General features: G+C 34.4%; 1 protein-coding gene across 2 annotated transcripts; it reads right to left on the bottom strand.

The window, feature by feature from the left end:
• Positions 1-1,981: 1,981 nt before the first annotated feature.
• LOC113227773 (beta-1,3-galactosyltransferase 5-like) lies at positions 1,982-20,308 on the bottom strand. Of its 2 annotated transcripts, XM_026460777.1 has the most exons (7): positions 8,962-8,994; positions 8,419-8,532; positions 5,807-5,981; positions 4,477-4,654; positions 3,905-4,124; positions 3,466-3,588; positions 1,982-3,026 (listed from the first exon to the last, which is right to left on the bottom strand). In XM_026460777.1, exons 2-7 carry the CDS (start codon positions 8,462-8,464, stop codon positions 2,707-2,709), a joined length of 1,062 nt encoding a protein of 353 aa, XP_026316562.1. In that variant the 5' UTR covers positions 8,465-8,532; positions 8,962-8,994; the 3' UTR covers positions 1,982-2,706. The 2 variants fall into 2 exon arrangements, with proteins under 2 accessions (XP_026316562.1, XP_026316563.1); XM_026460778.1 differs by lacking the exons at positions 8,419-8,532; positions 8,962-8,994 and adding an exon at positions 19,987-20,308.
• Between the last annotated feature and the right edge of the window lie 1,096 nt (positions 20,309-21,404).

Genomic DNA, 21,404 nt, shown 5'->3' with positions numbered 1-21,404 from the left:
ATTGCATAACATGCACACAAAAAAGTACAGAATTGAGAATCTCCTCCTTTTTAGAAGGCAGTTAAAAAAATCAAATGCCTTTATCACTAGTATTGTTTCCTCCTATCATCATTTCCATTAACAAACTGCCACAACCTGTTCATTATTTACTTGTCTATGTTAGCCGACGACACGACGTTAGAATATTAGAAACCAATAACGGAGAAACCTATAGATAAAAACTTGGATTGCAGTTAGCTACAGTAAACCTTGTATACTCCGTCTCACCATTTATTTAACTTTTGACATAATCATATGCATACTTCCGAAGTTCCATAATTATTGGCATACTACCATAGACAAAAAATGCAATACTTCCTGGACTCTTATATTTTTTAATTTTAGTGAAGAGACGTGCTCTTTAGCTCCAATATTTATCGAGCCAAAAGATTTTGTAACGAAGATTATTCAAGTTGATAAATTTTGGTACCTTGTCGAAATGAAACTATTTTTCCGGATTTTGGTACCTGTCTAATAAATTAAATAAATTATAAATAATTACAATAAATTCTTATTGTTTGTTATAATGAAGCGTCGGATTCTTTTCCATATGAAGGGGAATCATCACCCGAATCCTCATTGACATTAATTATTAATTCTTGAGTAAACAAATTGTCAGACACAACATCACGATCTCAATCAGACAACAATTATCTTCTTTTTTGAATCCACTCACATTCACTATTAAAACTTGTACATAAATAAAATCGATTGTTATAAAAAATCGAATCGGAAACGCATTAGGACATCACTAAAGGAGTAGAATTCGAGCTGTCAAAAGTTAAATAAATGATTGGACGGAGTATAGTTATTCTACGAAACTGACACTGGCCCAAGCCTAGTGGCCGCCATTAAGGAAATAATAATAGTAAGAGGCACTTTGCCGTATGGTGTTATTACTCGGCAAAACTTAGTCAAGGCGTTCACTCTACAAGAAACGTTCTTTACGCATAATCTTTTGCAAACCTAATAGAATAGAAAACGTTTATTTGCCAGAATACAGTAAATATACAGATCTTAAATTAATTTAGGTACAATGTATACAACCTGCAAGCAGGTGTGCAAATGTAACGGAATGTATTGTGTCTTGTGTATGCTTAATTGCATGTTAATGTAATGTTAATTAGTATTTGTAAATTCGAAATATTCTTTATTACTATTTCTACAGTAATGTGTTAAAAGCCATCTTGTAAAAATCTCTAATTTTCTTAAATCCACTGGTCATTGCACTGGACATTCCATTAAGACTCCAGTGAGATTATATAGCAATTAAGATAATATTTGTAATTCTGCTAATATCTAGTTGCAATGGCAGTTGAGTCTGAATAGAGTGTCAGTTGAATGGCATTCATTTATTCAATCATTAACGATTGATGATGTCTTAAAATAAATCTACTATGAAAATATCTTCAAATTAAATGCGTTTTCTTTATATTAAATAAATTAGTAGACTACGTACCATCGAGTCGCCATTGAAGAGCCCAAAAAATGGCAATGACAGTTGGATAGAAGCTCAAGGACTAGCCATTGACAAGCCACTCCACTATTAACTTTTAACCGGAAATAGAGACGAAATGTCATTTGTTTGAAAACTATTCTGCCAAATCATTACGGTGAGAATTGCGCTCCGATTGGACAGCCCAAATTCGAAACAATTGACGGGTATCGTCAATTGTTTCACTTCAAATCGACTAATTTAACTTGAGCTTTGCTATAATGAACGAAAATTTAAAAATGACATATTTAATATTAAATTACCGATGAAATGTGATTCCGCTTGTTTTGTATTTAGAAGTTTTGCTGTTTTTCCCACACCACAGATAATTTTTGGAATATACGGAGACGTACACGTAAGTTGTTGACGCTGTACTATTCCAGCTTAATTTGTGATTTCGGCGCAAACGAGAATTGATATTTATAAATGACATAAGGCCCATTTGCCTGATGACTTGCCAGGGATGGATGGCCCTTAATTCGTCCCTATTTGTGGTTATATACTCGATGAGAATACCAAACGTACAAAATCCTGCCATTGGCACTCTTTCGACACAGAACTCAGATGATTTAAAATTTGCAGACTTGGGCCCTTCTTATATAAAGTTATACGTAACACCGGTACTCACATTTATATCCATATTCATCTTTATTTGCTTGCCAAATGATTTTACAAAGATCTTACAAAATATATTGTACCAATTCGTACTCACAACAAATGCTTATAATTTTAATTCCTGTAAATCTGCCAGTATTTTGGACCCCTTTATTCTAGCCTTGGTCCAATATAGGTCACTCATATATTTTATTCTTTGAGTAAAGAACTTCCAACGAATTTTGATCTTCTCTCTTCGTCTTATCGACCCTTCGTCTTACCCGTTAAGTAAAAGCAATAAAAATAAGACAACGGGCTCATAGTTCTAATCACTTTGCACAATGAACGCTATCTTTATCTCCCTGATTGTTTCTTTTTGAAAATCTTTCTCATATTCTTCTTATTCGGCTTAGACGTCTCATTCCACGACGCGTCTCATTTAAGATCAACTGGGCTAAAATAGAGCTCATTCAATATAATCTTTCCGTTATCATCTTTTTTCCTTCCCTTTATATCTTTCGCTTCATTTCCCCCTTTTGTTTTGTTATTGGTTTGCCATCCATAATTTAATTAAAAATTCAATACCAAAAAACAAACCTATCCAGGTATCGTTCATAGAATCCACAAACGTTTTTATCATACTCATAAATTTTACCAATATCCTCAACTTTCCAATAAATTTTAACAATTTCATTAGCAGTTAAACTATGAATACTTGCTTGCCTGAAATAGGCGCACCCAAACCATGAAACCCATGGTTTGAAGGGACACAGCCTACTGTCATGAGTCAAGTTGTACCGGAGAGTAACGTTGGCGACTGAATACGTAAAGTAAACGTCTTCTAAATTGTATAAGGGTACTTTGTAGGCGCCTTCTAAGAGCTTTGATATGTGGTCACCTGAAAATGAAAAAAAAAAGAAAGTTCAGGATCAAGTGCACGTCAAGTTCGACACTTAGGATTTAAATCCAACTCTATGCCGCTTACGATAAGAACGGTCCAAAGTACAACTGTACAATTTTTTAATGTCAACTGAACTAAACAACACATACAGTATACGACACATGTTTTTCAAATGGTTTTAAATTCGTTTTTGACCCAAACACAATGAACAGTACAGGAAAATTTTAATTCAAGCTGAAGTAATATCGACTGTTAAGGGCAGAAATGGCTATTGAGAGTTGAAAACAGACTTATGAAATTGTAAAGATTCACTAAAGAGACAAAGATTCAGCTCATACAGTAAACACAGGTGATAGGACCTTGTGGTGGTGGAGGATGTCTTCTTTTGCATTCACAGTGAATCATTCACTTCCCGAATTGATGGATCTGTACGTACCATGTATGAGATACCCCGGACCAGTAAGGTACCTCGGCACAATATCTTCCCATTGGAGCCACCGTGGTAGGTACCACTTATTATACTCGTCACGGTGTACACTTGATTTGTTCACCATGTAGCCTGGAACGTAGATATATAAAAAATAATAATATTTTGTTTTATAAAATCAACTACTTTACATTAGGACTAAACTCTCGTTTCCTAGCTAAGAAACTAAACACTCTAGCATTGCAGATAAACTCCGATTTGCTTACCAGTAAAATCTACTCACGGCTCGGTTAGGACTGGATTTTGATCTGATATCGCAAATACACATACGTTTCTTACAAGTATGTACTGCAGCTGAGCTGAAGGTAACTGCCAGTCTTCGCAGTCCTTGTCAAACTTTTACAATCACAAATGTCTATAATATACGGAAAACAATCCAGATTCTCACCAGCCAATTCAGTATGAGCATTGTCAATCAAAACCTCCTTCAGCCTCCAAGGATTGATCACCACGTCATCGTCAGTTTTATACAGAAACCTGGCTTCAGGACACCTCTGCGAGGTCCACTGCAACATCAGGGCCGTTTTCAAAGTCAGATTCTGGTAGTGCTCCAAGAAGTCATAAACAATTAAGTCTCTGTACTCTTTTGCTTCTATGTAGTTGTTTGTCTAAGGAATTAAAAAAAAACGAAATCCTAATTTGTCTTGTTTTCAGTTTTGCAATGTACAGGTCAGAAAAACTAATTATTGCGAAAATAACTACAAAGTTACCTAACCAGCTAGCTAAAAAGCTGTTCCAGTTAAAAACCTGAACTCATGGTAACAATTAAAATTATTTTAAAGTCGTCAATTACCTAAAATTTCTTTTGTGTAATGTAGTATTACCTTATTGTTACAACCTGTATACAAGATAAATGTCTAGTACAATGGATAAATTAATGTGAATCCTCTATTACTCCATATTCTATATGAGTCAACAAGAAGTACCATAACTTTTCTACAACAGTTAAAACTTGCTTACCAATTCCTCATTTATCTGCGGACCATCCAGCCCCATAAGGAAGTAAGTAGGAATCCGTTTACCCCAGGTTCGTCTGATAGCCTCCCGGTGACTCCATCTGGTGGGGGCGCTGGCTGCCAGCACTATCACAGGAATGTCTTCTAAACATGGCTCTAATGATGGTTCGATGAGTAGCTCACTTGAGATAGAAAATGTGTGTTTGGTGAATGATTTAAATCAAAGTTTTCTGAAACTTCAAGTCTTAAGCGTTCTCGTCAAATCTTCCTAACTTCTTCTGAAATGCATCCTACACATATACGCACAGAACAATAAATACAGTGGAAATGCTTAGTTTGTGTTGCACGTGTGCCAACAGTACGCGGAGTTCCACAAACTTATTATGCTCAGGCCGCCATTTTCGCTGTGTACATTATTGACGTGTCAATTTTTTTAATTTCTTACTTCTTTTAAATTAGAAACTACGACCAATTATCGTCAATCATTATCATTATTAAGATTTAATAGTATTTCAAATTATGAAATATTTTGGCGACAGCGACCGAGGCTGAACGTACTTCCTTTGTTTTTTTTTTCTTCCGTGCATATACGAGCATATTCATTTCATAAAACTATGCATTTGTTATTTAGGTACTAATTTCGTTTCGGAAATTTATTTTTTTCAATTCCGTACCTGAGAAGCATTACACTGTAAGTGCTATTTTTGTAATTTTATAGGGGACGCGATTTTGTGTCGAAATGCAGCATTTACAACATTTAGAATGCTTGAAATAAAACTAATTGAGTTTCAATAACATTTCGAGCTACCCTAATTGTCGTACGAACTGCTTTTCGACACAAAATCGCTTCACCTGTAAAATTACAAAAATGGCGCTTACAGTGTCATGCTCCTCAGGTACGGAATTATAATTTGGAATGAAAATTGCTTCAGAGAGCAAAGATTCCAACGACACGTTCCACTTGAAATTGGCACGTTTTTTCTAGAGATATTCCTCCTTCACATATAAAACGCAGACGTATGTTGAAATAGCTAGCATATGTTTCTTCTGAGCGCCGGTAGATGGCGTTACTCGTACTCTGTATCGCACCACTGCTGTGTGTGTGATCTTTTTTTTGTGTAGTAATAGTGCCGTAGGTACATCACAAAGCAGCAAATGTACAATAAGCGATACTTTTTAAATTTTTTACATTACCACTTGTAGATAATTACACGAAATCTGTGTATATATAACCTTTTAATTTTTAGTATAAATGTATAAAAAACGTCAAAGTAAAAAAATAATGAACTACAACATCTATGAGGTTACAGTTGGAAAATATAATGTATACCTACATGTTATCCAAATAGTACTCCAAACTCCGACTCCTGATAAAGTGCGTCAGGTCCCGCTCAGGTGGCGGCGGCGGAAGCAACGCTAAGCTGGTGACCCTGGACAAGCGCCTGTTCAACGTCAGCACCAAAATAGTCCATAATGCGAAAGCCAGCAAGAGGACGTTTCTGCGGAGACCTGGAGAATAATTATTTTAAACTTTGTCAAAGATTATTGGCAAGCGGCAGCCTCATAAAAAGGAAGTGGAGCACGTGACGGTTACTGGTCGTGGAACACTACCACTGGTTAAAATATACAACATGTGAAGGTTTAAGGTCAGTAGGAGGTTAATAATATTAAACAACATCACGTACATTGCTCGATCCCAAAGTAAGTAACTCTCTGAGATGGCCATATTATGAAAAGCGGTTTGCAAGGCATGCGACCATGGAGGTCGTCGAATTTGAAGCTTTATGAAGTGCGTCAAACCAGCTCATGATCAGCACCTGATCTGATTTAATCGTGTATACACGAATTTAAAATCAAGAAATGTGTGAAAATCGTGAAGGATAAAATTAGTGTATTTGGAGCATGCCATTCGTCCCACTTTCAAAAAGTCTGCCTTTATACAAGTTTGTAACATTGCAAGTCAATAAAAATGGAAGTAAATTACTTAGTTGGCTACTTCGCGAACCCAGTGGAGGTTAAATCGTGCAAAATAGCTACGCTTGTGTTGAATATTTTTTCATGCAGTTAATTACCCAATATAATATGACCTGCCTAACGTCGTTTGTGGTCTTCCAGTTGGATACCAAGTTGCTTTACGACCTGTACCACGATAGGTATGACTGTAAACTACGTTCCAGAGGTCCAATGAGATCGAACTCCCTATCGCAACGCAAAGCATGTCCACTATTTGCTTCCGATGCGTGTCGCAGAAACTCTTACGCCACTCACATTTCATTCACATTCACAATCGATACGATTGATGAATAGTTAAATTTTTTTGTTTTAATTTAGCTTCTTTCATCTTTCTTTTATCTTTCTTACTGTGTATTTTTGTGTTGTGGCGTTATTATAAATGATTTCTATTCTATTAACTGACTTCAAAAAAAAAGGAGGAGGTTCTTAAATCGACTTATTTAGGTTTTTTTGTGTGTATGTTACTCGATAACTCCGACATTTGTGAACGGATTTCGATGATTCTTTTTTTGTTGGAAAGGGGTACCTCAGTATTGGTTCCATTTTAAATTTGAAGAAAATGTTCCACCTCTCAAAACATCATGAACTTTTAACATTTAAGGCGCATTTATTCCACACGAATAAATGCTCCCGCTCCGCGCTCACGCCGCGTGGTTGCCGCGCGGGGGCCGCGTGCATCTAACTGTCACGGCAAAATGCGCTCTATTCATTAAGCTTTTACGTAGCTTCTCGGGCATGCGGGTGAATCTGGCTTGAATTGTGGTATTATTAACACTAATTTAAATGTTGTTGCCTACTAAATAGAATTCAAATGTACACACGCCAGCACATCAGTCTACACATTGGCGTATCTTGTTCCGTTGCACTGAAGGCGATTTTCGAACAAAAATGTGTAGTCTGGTATGCCGTTATTCGTACATGAAGGCGTGGTAACTGGACGGTCGCCGCGCGGCGGCCTTGCGAATACTTTCTCCTCATGTAACTCAGCGATTAGGATACTTATGTCGAACAATATTACTTGTTTTATGTATAATCATGGAGCAATAACTCAAAAGAACTGCTAATATCTATACTACAGATCATAACATGTCATAACTCTTAACATAATAATAACGCACACCCTCAACTTAGCCCGCACTAGGGAAACCCTGTGTCGCGAGTGCCATGGACACACACATAGACAACCACAAATTACCCCCAAACTCACGAGAGAAATAAATGTAGGCCATACAAATACTTCTCCCAGCCCGGGAATCGAACCTGGGAGCTCTGCTTGGCGGTCCAGCATAGTAACCGTTCGGCCACGGCGGCAGTTAAAGGTCAAAATCACGTCGTGATATCTAGACAACGCTAGATAATCGCCTGGAAGTACTTTATATTATTTAATTTTTATTTGTAATATTATTCAAATATTCACCGTGAGCTAAAATTATTGTCTGAACTTTGACAAATATGCGTATGAATAGATGACATTGTGTGTTACAAACTAATTAATAAATTAACGCTTCCTAATATCGGTAGATGGCGCTAATCCTACACAAAATAAAAGAATAGCCGGCACTACCCTTAAAAATCAGTCCAATAAGCGCCATATAATTGATTTGTTTGATATCACTAGAAATTAAAGTATCTTTGATAAATGGAAGCTCGTCAATGTAAAACGAATAAAATTAGTTACAAAAAAATGGCTTTTTGGTGCTTGTCGCGACATCTGGTGTACCAATTACTAAACACTAGACTACTAGTGTAATGCATGTATGTTGTAATTCTTTTTTCGTCGAACCTTTTATTGGTTCGGTACGTCGTTTATTCTTGATATGCATCACCACTTCTCAGTTTTGTTATAAAACTCATTAAAAATAATAGTTACAAGTTTTAATTTTGTCTTCTGTTTTTTGACCCAAATAAATAAAAAAATAAAAGTAAATCTTACCGTAGAATAGCCTCCGTAGTTTTCGTCGTGTCACTATTGAATACATTTTGCACGTCAGCTGATTTAACTTTAGGAATCGTATTTACTTTTGGGAAATGTTACAATGTACAGTCGCGTGTAGTGAAAAGTGAACGTACACACATTTTCGAATATACACTGTAAATATTAGATATTTCAAAAATAAGTAGGTACGTTGTGTTGTGTTTAAAACCATAAGTATAATCATGACACCATTTTAATAAAGATATAAGTACAATTACTTCAGAGAAAAAGTAAACTACATCTAGCGAAAAATATACATACACTCTCCTGCTTTATTTATATGTATCCATTATATCCATATATTGGATCTTCAGAAGATTTTTGAACACACATACATTACATTACACGCGACTGTACAATGGAATTCCCGTACAATATGTTTAGTTTGTGGAGTAGGTCTGGAAGTCATGGCTATTGTTCTCAGAAATTACTGTTACTTATAGATTTTACATAGTTGTGTTACTTGGTCAAGTGTCGCTATGAAATATTTATGTACATTCGTGAACAAACTGCAAGCACCGAGCTACGATACGCGGGGCGCCGCCACGCCCGTGCGCCCCAGTAGTGACACAAGCGTTACGTGCTTGGTGTAAATTTGGCGTCATTCAAACTTAACTACCGCGTTTGCGTCAAGATTTTTGTCTAGATCTTAGATATATATTTATAAAGTTTAAATTAAAATCTTAACTCAAACGCGGTAATTAAGTTTACACATTTGAAAACTTAGGGCGCGTTCGCAATATGTCGTAACGTTTTATTTATCGTTGGACGACTGTCGCGTCTAGCCTGTTCCCATATCACGCCTATTTGTCGTGACTGTGTTGTGGACGACAATGGTATCTAGCTGTTCCCACTAGATCGTGACGACAATTTATCACGGCACCCGCCTTGTCGTTTGTATGACAAAATCTGCGATTATCTGTCGTTACATTTTTATCGTGACATTTTATTTATCGTCTGACGACTGTCGTTCTAGCTCTTCCCATTGTCATGACAGTGTGTCGTCCTAACGTCAAGTCGTGAATAATCGTGTTTTTATATGTGAATTTAAATGTACAAGACACGACACTTTAAACTGCACGACTATCTGTCGTCACGACATAATGGAAACGCGTCCTTACACTAAAGCCTCTGATTTGTGTATTTTATCAAGTATCAATTCATTACTCTCGCAAATTAAACAATTCTTTCGCACCTACGTTGTTTACTTTATTTTATTTAAACTATTTATATTTAAGCTACGTCGGCTCAACATGTATTTTTCCTCCAACCTCCCGCCGTCATTCAACCTATCAGCCGTCATTTTCATACTCATTATATATATGTACCTTTCAACTATTTTTATCCTTCTGTAAAATTACTAAGCACATAAAAGCAGACTGGTGAAACGTGAAGCCCAAAAGATAAGACAAAAAAATACGCACTAGAGAATGTCATAATATACAATAATGCAACAGCCAGAAGGATTCCGAAGTGACACCGGAAGGGTTCCTTTTTTATTTTTTCATTACTGAACCCTAATAAATTCTTCGTACAAATACGAGATAATAAGTGCCCTATGTTCCGCTCCGACTGCATCTAATTTAAATTCATTCGTTCAGTTCATTCATTATCATCACACACCGTAGCTTTGAAATGGTACTAGAAATATTATTTTTATGTTTTCATGCGGTTATTTTAATATTTTCGTGATCATGTGCATAGTTAGTTTCTTCAGTTGTGTGCTCGTGTATAATGGCTATATAATTTCTCAGTGAGTTACACAATACACCTATTCCGTTTTTAACTGGTCCACATTGTCAAATTGCTTCTTGTGTAATAAATCTTCCACATATACCTGGAAAAAGAAATCGAATGGCGGGAATGCATTAACAATACCATATTATTATTTTTTTATCTTGCATTTACAATGTGGAAGGAAGTAATTCTTCAAGTGGGTACTTATTAGTAAATAATCAAAGCTATCTATGAAAATATGATATTGCAGATTTTTAGAAGCACGTATAGAAATCATAATTAAAATATTACAAAAAAGTATTACAATTTATTTAAATGTAAAATTGGCGTTGCTTTAAATTAAGATACTATGTTATTTATAATGAATTAATCCTTATTATTGACTCTTTCAATCGACATCACAAAAAATACAGGATTGTTTTTCACATTTTGTCGATTCAATTCCCGGATGAGGCAAGAACCTTAAAAAAATCTTTGAATGCAGTACTATTTACTTTTAAAAATAAAACAATATCTCCATTAAGCAAAATATCCTGTCAACAATATTTAAAGTAAGTACCCTCCGTGTCCCATAGCTCTGAAACACCCCGTATTTAAATAAACTTGTTAGTGTTTTAACGCGTTACGAGGATTACGTAAAAATGTATTTATTTATTTAATTATTTATAGCACAGGAAAACACAAATCACATTTAATAAAGCGTAAAACACACACAAATGGTACTGCTTAAAAGAAATCTAAAAGAAATTTCTTCCAGGCCAATATACACGACACAACAATTAATTACATTAACGGGTTTACGTGCACAACAAAACAAAATTAAATTATATAATAAAAAAAACAATAGCCAAAATATTAAATTAGAACAGACTATATAAATACTTACATAAATACATATTTCATATTATAATAGCAATATTGACTCATTTTAAAGATGGCTAAGGATTTATTATCATGAACAGTAACGGGAAGTGCGTTCCAAAGTCTGACCGTGGTCATGCGGTAAAGGAGTGAGAATAAAAACCGGAGTTGAATGATGGTAAAGATAACTGGGACTTAACGAGAGAACGACAAGCCTTATCCAGGGATCTGAGAAAGCCGAAACGCCCTTTCAGTTACCTGGGAGATAAAGGATTATGTAGAATGTTGTAAAGAAGAGAGATGATATTAATTAATTAATTACATATAACTTTATTACATGTTATATTTTATTCATATAATTTAATTTATTCTCGGTACCTTTGTCCCAGTCTTTTTTAGGACATCCTCAATCTGGTTGAGATAATATACGCCATCTACCAAAATACATTCTTTCTTCATGACCAAACCATATCTTTCATACCACAACAGCATTTTGTCTTTAAGCGCTTTAAATGTAATTATTCCGAGTTAATTATCATACCATTATTCTTATGTTAAAAAGACGGTTTTTGTTTTACAATTTTCAAACACTAGGAGGACAATTTGTTCACCATCACAAACAACCTTGCAACAGTTAGTCATCTTTCTGAAGATAAAAACATGCAAAAAAAGTTGTATCTAATCTTATATAAAGTATCTGATATATAATCTTATATATAATATAAATGTAATTTGACTACGTCAGAATTGGTCAGAATTATAACCTGTGTAATTTTTAGGTTACTTTTCTTAACCTAATTCCGGTGGCAATTTTAATTATTTACAAATTCTAGAATAATGTTATGAAGTATTACTTAATATTTGAGTGTAGTATCTCGAAATATTATTTAATATTTCGCGATAATAATACTCGAAAACTCAAATAATAAGAATTGCACCGAAATTAGGTAGAGACAACTAACCACAAAATTACCCATTTAATCAAATGTGAAGGACATTACTCGACGTTATGATATTAATCTACTTTTATATCCTCACATTCAAACACATTAATTTTGAAATTTAAACACTGTATGAGCGACGTTAGGTTCAATTTTCAATTAGAAAAATCTTACAAACCGTGCGTCAAAGAACAGGTTTTACACTATAACACTTTTCAAATTAAAAAAGCAATTGTTAAACTATTCCTTAATGACTCTAATGCACTCAGACGTTAATTTTCAACTGGGTGACTACAAAATAACTATTTTTAACAATGTAAACAAATGTTCCCATATAAACATACTAAAATATTTCCAGGTACTTTTCAAGTTGGTTATCTCGACCTAATTTCAGTTGCAATTCTTATTATTTAAATATTCTAGAATATAATTATGAAGTATTATTAAATATTCGAGTATAGTATCCTGAAATATCATTTAATATTTCAAGAGAATATACTCGAATACTTACATAACGATAATTAATTAATAATTAGGTAGGGAAAACCAACCCGAAAATTACCCTCCGGTGATAGCTAGTTAGTAAGCTCTCGTATTCTGAGCACATTGTTATTTACTACCGGTGGGCGTGCTTTTGTAAACAACTATTTTAAAGAAATATATCATGTAATATCAATAAACTTGTAACTGAAATTTTAATTTGTTATTTTTGTTATTTCTAATAGCATATAATTATGTTGTTATTTATAATAAAAAACAATACGTAAATAAATAGCATACGTATTGTTTTCGAACGCCTCTCGAGTGAAGTTTTTTAAATTGTATTATGCAAAACTTAAATTATTACAGGAAACCGTTTTTAAATGCATAAAACACTAAAAATATATAAGTATTTTTTACATTCAACACATCTATTTAATGTACTTACTGAATACACGTTGAATTTTACGGGAAAGAATAATTAAAATAAGATTTAAACGACTCATGAACTTGTCCGCACTGTGCACTGTTAAATCGGATAACTACAACACTAATGACTCGTTCTGAATGAACATGACGTTATGATTAAAAATAGATATTTAAACTCCGCGCTAGACACGTTCGAAGAGAATAAACTCGACTGAGCAATTTCGAAGACCGGCATGCAACGTAAATTGTGTGTGTACATACAACGGTTAGGCGCTAAAATGTTTTACAGCTATGTGTCTGCTGTCACACTGTGTAGGCTAATTGGTTGCTATGAGCCGGAAATAGGGGCATCGACATCGACGTTTTTTATCAATGTTTGTCCAGTGCCCAGTAAAGACGCATTATATACAATACTTTTATTTTAAACCGTAATGCAATAATCTATACGATCAATGCCATAATGTTAAAACAAGAGGCTTATAGGTGACTCGGAATTAGTAGAGGCGAAGCTGCAGAGCTTTGAACACCGCCCTAGAGTTGCCATCCTATCGGTATTCTACAGGATATATCACGGAGAGTGTGCGATGGAATTCCCCTTTCCATCATCGGGGAACCAGACGTGGGCTGGGGTTCCACCCCTATGGTTTGGATATCCCCCGGATTCGCACGAAGCATTTCGCTTCTAGATTTGTATGGCGAGCAGCTAGGGAGTGGAATTCAGTGCCCGTAAAATCTTTGCGATTTAAAGCTCGTCCCGTCACTTGGTATTATTAATGAATTAAAAAAAAATAAAACAAGAAACCGGGTAAGGGAAAGTGGGTGAAATATTTTAGATATTTTAATGGGACTACTACTGAGGTGGGTACCTCAGTAGTGGTCCCATTAAAATAACACCAAACAAAAGACGAATCATCGAAATCGGCCCACAAAAGTCGAAGTAATCACGTAAGGGCGCGTTCCTATTATGTCGTAACGTTTTATTTATCGTTGGACGTCTGTCGCGTCTACTAGATCGTGACGATAATTTATCGTTTCACGGCAGTCGCCTTGTCGTTTGCACGACATGGTCGTTTGATGCACTGACTGCAGTTGCTTCTATGTTCTTTTGGAAGCGAGTAGAGTGTGTTCGCTCCAATGTGAAATGGATGAAGATGAAATTATAATAATGTAGGCAGAAGAGAAAAGAAAAAGAAGAAAAGAAAGTTGTGGGTACATCCAACGTTATTAAAAAGAATTCCAATAGGATTATGTAATAATATTATTACAAAATATTAAATTCTTAAATTGTCCCAAAATGTTCTCTCATCACTTTTCAGTTCATCTATAAACGTTTGACACAGTCCTAATGGAACTATTTTTAAAAACATTGGATGTACACACTTTCTTTTCTTCATTTGCTTCCTCTTCCGCCTGTTCAAAAAGTAATACATTATTAAAATTTCATCTTCATCCATTTCACACGGGAGCAAACACACACTACTGGTTTCCAAAATAACATAATCGTAGAAGCGACTGCAGCGCAACAAACGACTCTGTCGTGCAAACGACAAGACGGCTGCCGTGAAACGATAAATTGTCGTCACGATCTACTGGGAACAGGCTAGACGCGACAGTCGTCCAACGGTAAATAAAACTTTACGACATAATAGGAACGCGCCCTATCTCTTCCCATTGTCACAACGGTCTGTCGTCGTAACGACAAAAAAGTCGTGTACTTCATTTAAATATAGAAGCCACGACACTGTAAACTGCACGACTATCTGTCGTCATGACATAATGAAAACGTGCCCTTACATACACAACAAAAACAGTCGGATTTGCGACATCTTCTTTTTTTTGAAGTCGGTTAATTATAGCCCAGTGTTTATGCTTGCTTTGTAAGCATGAATCTCGCGGATTGATGACAGTCAAAATTCCTATTCGTTTTTAAGAAGTTAGTAATTTCAGATTATAAAATTGTATATCCGCAAATTTGTTTAAATGTCAACGAAAACAAGTAATCTTTTATCGTTTAAAATGGGTCTTTTGGATCGCCCTAATAAAAAACGCTCACTTATACGTAGGTACTTTTTTTTGTATCGAATGGATAACAAACTGACACACGATCCTCGTATGTTATCGATTGTGTCGATAACGATAAGTATGTTTGTTGAGTGCTTTGCCTACCCGCACATATTTTATACATAAATTTGTTGATTTCATGGAAGGAAAAGTACCTTTAATATTTATTACTTATTTCCGTGTATGACAGTTACATTTACTTGACATTTTTTTGCGTGTGGGAAATAAGATGTAAATAGATAGAAAATTCAACAGCAATTCATAACGAGTTCTTAGCTTTTCGTGATTGTTACATATCGGAAATGAAACTATTTTTCGGACCTAAATCACGTATATTTGTTTTGTACAACTCCTGAGTAATGGATTGTTTCAAATAATAATAGAACATCATGTGCTTTTAATTTATGTACGCGCGTATGTGTATCTATATGTTTATACACATGATGTTAATAAAATGTACTATTATACTGGAATAAGTGACAAAAGACTTAAGAAAGTTAGATACCATACCACTTTTCACGCATTAAAACTAACTCTGATACAAGCCCTACAAAACAACAGAATGACAAAAGTACAAAAAAATGACAAAAAGAGTACGATACCATTCTATTTCCAAGTATTACATAAGAAGAATAAAAAGACTGCTGAACAGCTAACATCACATTTTAGAATAATTCATCAAAATATTAGTAGTGTTTTGGCTAAGCAAGCATTATTAGAATTAACGCTAATAGACTTACGACAGCAAAATACAAATCCGGACATAATATGTTTATCTAAAACATTTTTAAGTTCAGACCAAGTTAATTACTTAAAAATTCAGAATTATAGTCTGGCTGCAATTTTTTGCCGAGACGCACGAAGAGGAGGAACTTTTATCTTAGTAAAACAGGGCACAGTATATAACGAATTAGTTTTCATAAAAAATATGGCAATTCAAATATTATTTGAAGTATGCGGAATAGAAATCCCAGTACACAGACTTATTATTATATACGCATATAAAAACCCTCTTTCAGATTCATCTCTTTTCTTGTACAAGTTAGACTGTTTGTTACATGATAAACATAAAAAGTATAAGGTAAATATTGTCGTCACTGGTGACTTTGATATTAATACATTAAAACCAGGAAGGACAACAAACCATTTGCAGGAAGTAGCACAAAATCATAACTTAAATATTAAACTAAACTAAATATTAAACTTATCATAAGTACTTTGCAACGCCCTTACAGGGTATCGCATGTAGTTCCTAACATAGTTCTAAGATACTATAATAACACTACATGTAAAATGCAAATAAATAAATAAATAAATAAATATCCTTATTAATGTGCCCACGCGCAAACACTCCTGTATAGATCATATTTTAAGTAATATAAAGGATTCAAATGCTACTGTGTTGCCCCTGTATCTTTCTGATCATGACACTTCACAATTACTAAGTTTTCCTGTACAGCATATGCCTCCAAAATTAAAATTCTTCTTTACCTACAAAAGAGATTTTTCTTTGCAAAATATTAGAAAATTCAAAGAATATTTGAATGCACTTTTATGGTCTAAAGTATTTACAGACCCAGGTCTTAATGTAGCGTTTGATTAATTTCATAAATTTTTACCGCTTGCTATATAATTCATATTTTCCAAAGATTCGAATTAAAATACATATCAACGATAAGAGATAAAAATGGATAAGTCGTGGATTAAGGAAAAGTGCTAAAACTAAACGTAAATTACGATACCAGTGTTATGCTAACAAGACGGAAAACAATAAATATTAATATCTAAATTTTAAGAAGTATTTACAGATCAAAAAAAAACGCCAATGCAAAATTTATAAATAACAGTACCAATAAATGTAAAGTGACATGGTCGATTATTAAGGCTGAAAGTAGTAATATGAGATATGACGCTAATATCAACGACATTGCAATCAACAATACTAAAATTGCTAACCCAATTGACATTGCTAACGCTTTCAACGACTTTTTTTCTGAAGAAAGAAATGACTTGACTCGATCAGATAATAATCTTACGAATAAAATGCTCGGTAACTCAATGTTTTTATCACCTATAACAGAAGATGAAGTAAAGCGGGAAGTGACGTCATTAAAAAATACGAACTCTGAAGGTTATGAAGAAATTGGCACGAAAATAGTAAAACCCAGTATTAATGAAATAATTATCGTGTTAACTCATTTAATAAATTTATCATTTACTTCGGGAACTTTCCCTGAAGCATTGAAATATTCAATTATAAAACCGATTTTTAAAAAAGATAAAAAGATGATATTAATAATTATCGCCCAGTTACACTTATATGCATTTTCTCAAAAGTATTTGAAAAGTGTATGTATAAAAGACTTCTAGACTTTTGTGATAAGCTCAATATTATAAAATCAGAACAACATGGCTTCCAAAAGCGGAATCTACAACATTAGCAATGTATACTCTTATAAAATCAGTACTGAATAATATTAACAGCGGTAACGTAACTACAGTATCATTCTTTGATATGTCAAAAGCATTTGACTATATGTCACACAATTTACTTCTTAAGTAATTGGAAAGGACAGGTTAAGAGGACCTATGTTGCAATGGATGGAGTCATACTTGGCAAACCGTCAACAATGCGTTGTTGTCTCCAAAATAACAAATAATGAATTATTGGAATTCAAGTCAGTACCTAAAATCAAAATACGTGGAGTTCCACAGGGAAGTGTGACAGGACCTATTCTGTTCTTGCTGTACACAAACGATATTACAGACAAAACAAAACATCAATGCATATTATTCGCTGGCGACATATCTATTATAATAACTTCTAGTAGAAAAACAACATCAATAAGAGAGCATGAACTAGACATAAACAATACAATTGTTAAAATAATCAATTGGCTACATTCAAATAATCTGAATATTAACTTAAACAAATCAAACTATACACAATTTAATAAATCGAGACATACTAAACATAATTTCAAATTAAATATCGATGCAATTCAGGAAGTATCCCACACAACATTTCTTGGAGTAACCATAGATTAAGAACTGAACTGGAAAACTCACGTCGAGAATGTATGTTCGAGAATCAATAAGTTTGTATATGCCTTAAAAAAGCTGAAAAATATAACAAACTAGAAAGCTGTCAAAACCACATATAGGGCGTATGTAGAATCCATATTACGTTACGGTCTTATAGTATGGGGTAATAGTACAGATCGAAACAGAGCTTTTATAGCACAAAAGAAATGCATTAGAGCAATTTGTGGAATTCCCCCGGATGAAACATGCAGACCCTTGCTTCAGAGCCTTGGTCTGTTGCCACTACCATCATTATATATATACGAAATTTGTATCTTTGTACGAAAACACACATATTTGTTTAAGAAAGCCTGTGATGTGAATACTAGACTCAGCAGACACCCGAATAGACTTGTACTTGACACTATTCCTATGACTGCTATATACAGTAAAAGTTGTTTAAAGATGTGTGTTGACATATATAATAAAATACCACTTGAGATGAAACTATTACACTTAAGTTTATTTAAATCAAAGCTGGTTAAATAAAAATAATTTTTATTACCTAAACGAAATATTTGACAGAAAATGAGATGTAAGATTTTGTCTTGAAAATTATCATTCTTGACCAAATTAATTTGTAACTTGACACGTTTGTGACATTTTTGTATTATTGAGTTGTGGTAGTGTGATCGACATTATATAACTAGACATTTGCATGCTATTTAATATATGCTATACATGTTTGTACTGGTACTCTCTTGTAACATCTACTGTTATACTATGTTTTAAGCAAATAAACAAATTATTATTATTATAAAACAAAACCCAACACTATTGATAGTGTTTTGTTTGAAATATGTAGTTGCTGTGAATGTTGTTGTATATAGATTGAAGTCGTTGGCCATAGCATTAAATAACGTAAGCAACATTTTAGTTACCCTCCGAGTTGACATTGGGTTGTCCATAGTCCTTTATTTACGCACAGCAGTTTTAGGTTACCACTACAGCCTTTATTAATTAATTGAAGCAAATCCACGCCCACACGAAGGATTAATATATAGGTCGCCATGTGGTTCATTATTCGAAGTTACTATAACATTATTCACATTGTATTTGAAATCTTCTACAATTGTCAGTTTTAGGAGAAGAATTGTATAGGTACAATCGTCAAAAACTTTCACATTTCGGTTTTAACAGCCTAAAACAACGTATTAAATAAAGAAGATGGCCTTAAAAACAGCCAGGAAAGACTGTGGAAGACAGAATGCAATATGAAGGACAGAGAAGACCTTCGATAGCTAATCGTACCAACCAATGCATCCTGTCTCAGCTCCAAACCCGGCTATTCACCAGGTGCCACCAATGCATTCTTTCATATTTCAGCCATATGATGTGATGAAAGTTTGGGAAACTGATTGTAGTTGGAAACACGGAAGTAAAGCGATTACGAGGCCGTGCACCAACAAGACGCACCACCCAAGTAACACACTAATCGTGCTCTAAATTTTGCACGGTCGTAAGGGACGCGCTGGATACAAACCGGTGAAGGTAAATCACCCGCTTCAGAAGTAGAACGAAACTGACCGTGGTCCTCTGACATGAGGAAACGACTAGGGCAAGTCAGAGGTGTGAGAGGCAAGCGTGTCGGTACGTTTGAGGAGAAGAGCTATGATGATGAGGCCATCATAATTTAGCGCGTTAGTAAAAGAATTTAAAACAAGTTTAGTAGAAAATCATAACAAAATAAAATTTTAACTTAATTGTACTCGTATTACAAAAGTAGATTTTATTAATTTTGTGCTGACACCTTCTGTATATCTTCTATCCGCAACACTCATCGTAATTAGACTCTTGATTTAGGTTAGACTGAATTGGCACTTAAATAACATAGACACTTGCCTAATGCTTACTACCTATTATCACTACCTATTAAGGTGAGGTTGTTGTCCAAGAAAAAATCCCGCTAAACACATTTGGGTAATGAACTTACCACGCGGCCATGATGCCATTGTGGAACTCTCACTGAGATAACAAAAAAAGTAAAGAAACGAAATATTTCTATCACTGCACGTGTATTCCACTTACACATCACTCGAGCGCACGTCATAGGTTAGGTAGGTATTATAGATGATAGCAATCTTTTAAATAAGACTACATTTATCATATTGATTAGTCACTACATGCTATGAATATATAAATGTAATAAACTTTAGTAATCAAATACTTTGCTAACAGTTTTAGAAATGTGCCTACTCGACAACTTTGCAGACGCTTATTCGAAGTAACAATACAGGAAGTATGTTATCTTTATGGGCTGGCAAATAAGGTGTACCCTCACACAAGTTACGGAATTTAAACATTTATATCCTCCACCGACAACACAAACGAGTAGATGTCAAAACGCCCACATACGGTGTGGCATTTCATGTTGTGACCGCGGCACGATACGGCGATCCTTATGGAATTTATCATGTGCTAAACTATGCCAGTAATAACAAAATTGTACCTACGGGTATAACAAATACTTACATTACGGGGTTAAAAATTATTTGTCAGTAATATTTGTTTTAAATACCCTTCTATTCAAAATTAAAATGTGTGCATTGAAAAGTTTCGAGAACGCTTGCTTGAAGGTTCGAGAATTATAAGTTATAACAGAATGAGCTTTATTAGCGGTGCCGAAATAGGACCCCAATCACATTTATAACCTGTTTCAATGTATAATAAAATATAATAAGTTCTTCCATTCTCTATTAGTATAGACAAGGACAACAATATAATTGTATAGTGGAGCGTTAAGCTAGCAACACTCCATAGCTTTTATTAATTCCGCTCGGTATGACGCATTTTACGCGTATGAATTTATATAATTTCAAACTTATATTATATATCTGTGAATAACTAGTAGCTGGCACACGCCTCTTGTAACGGAGATGACACCAGCACGTCGAAGAAGGTTCACAACTCTTGAAAACCCTATAACGATACTTCCGTTATTTTTGTAAACTGCCATAAGTATTATTAGGAAGTTTCAGAAATAAAATTCCAACTCCTTGTGTTCTTCGTTTATTGATATGAAGACTTATTACAATTATACACTTTGCATGATAAAATAGCACGGTAAAGCAAGATGAGAGGCACTGTCCTCTGAGACTCCAACAAACAGAATGTCGAGCAATCGAGTATCACCAATTAAGAAACGTTAGCAGTATGGTGGGAGCTTTTTGGTAGGGCTGCATTTTTGGCGCCACCAATATAGTGTATTGTGGCGCCATCAACTAAAGCTACTGGCGCTACCAACCTAACAATGTAGCAACGGAAACAATACTCATGACCAAATATACTCTTTAATATAAATAGTGCTCTAATATTACAAAAATATAATTACAATAGGACAAAATTATTTAT

Source organism: Hyposmocoma kahamanoa, unplaced genomic scaffold, assembly GCF_003589595.1.
Source record: "Hyposmocoma kahamanoa isolate Upper Pololo Valley unplaced genomic scaffold, ASM358959v1 215, whole genome shotgun sequence".
Classification (NCBI taxonomy): Eukaryota; Metazoa; Arthropoda; class Insecta; order Lepidoptera; family Cosmopterigidae; genus Hyposmocoma; species Hyposmocoma kahamanoa.
Note: the sequence above shows the minus strand (reverse complement) of the source record. Positions and strands in the feature narration are given on the sequence as shown.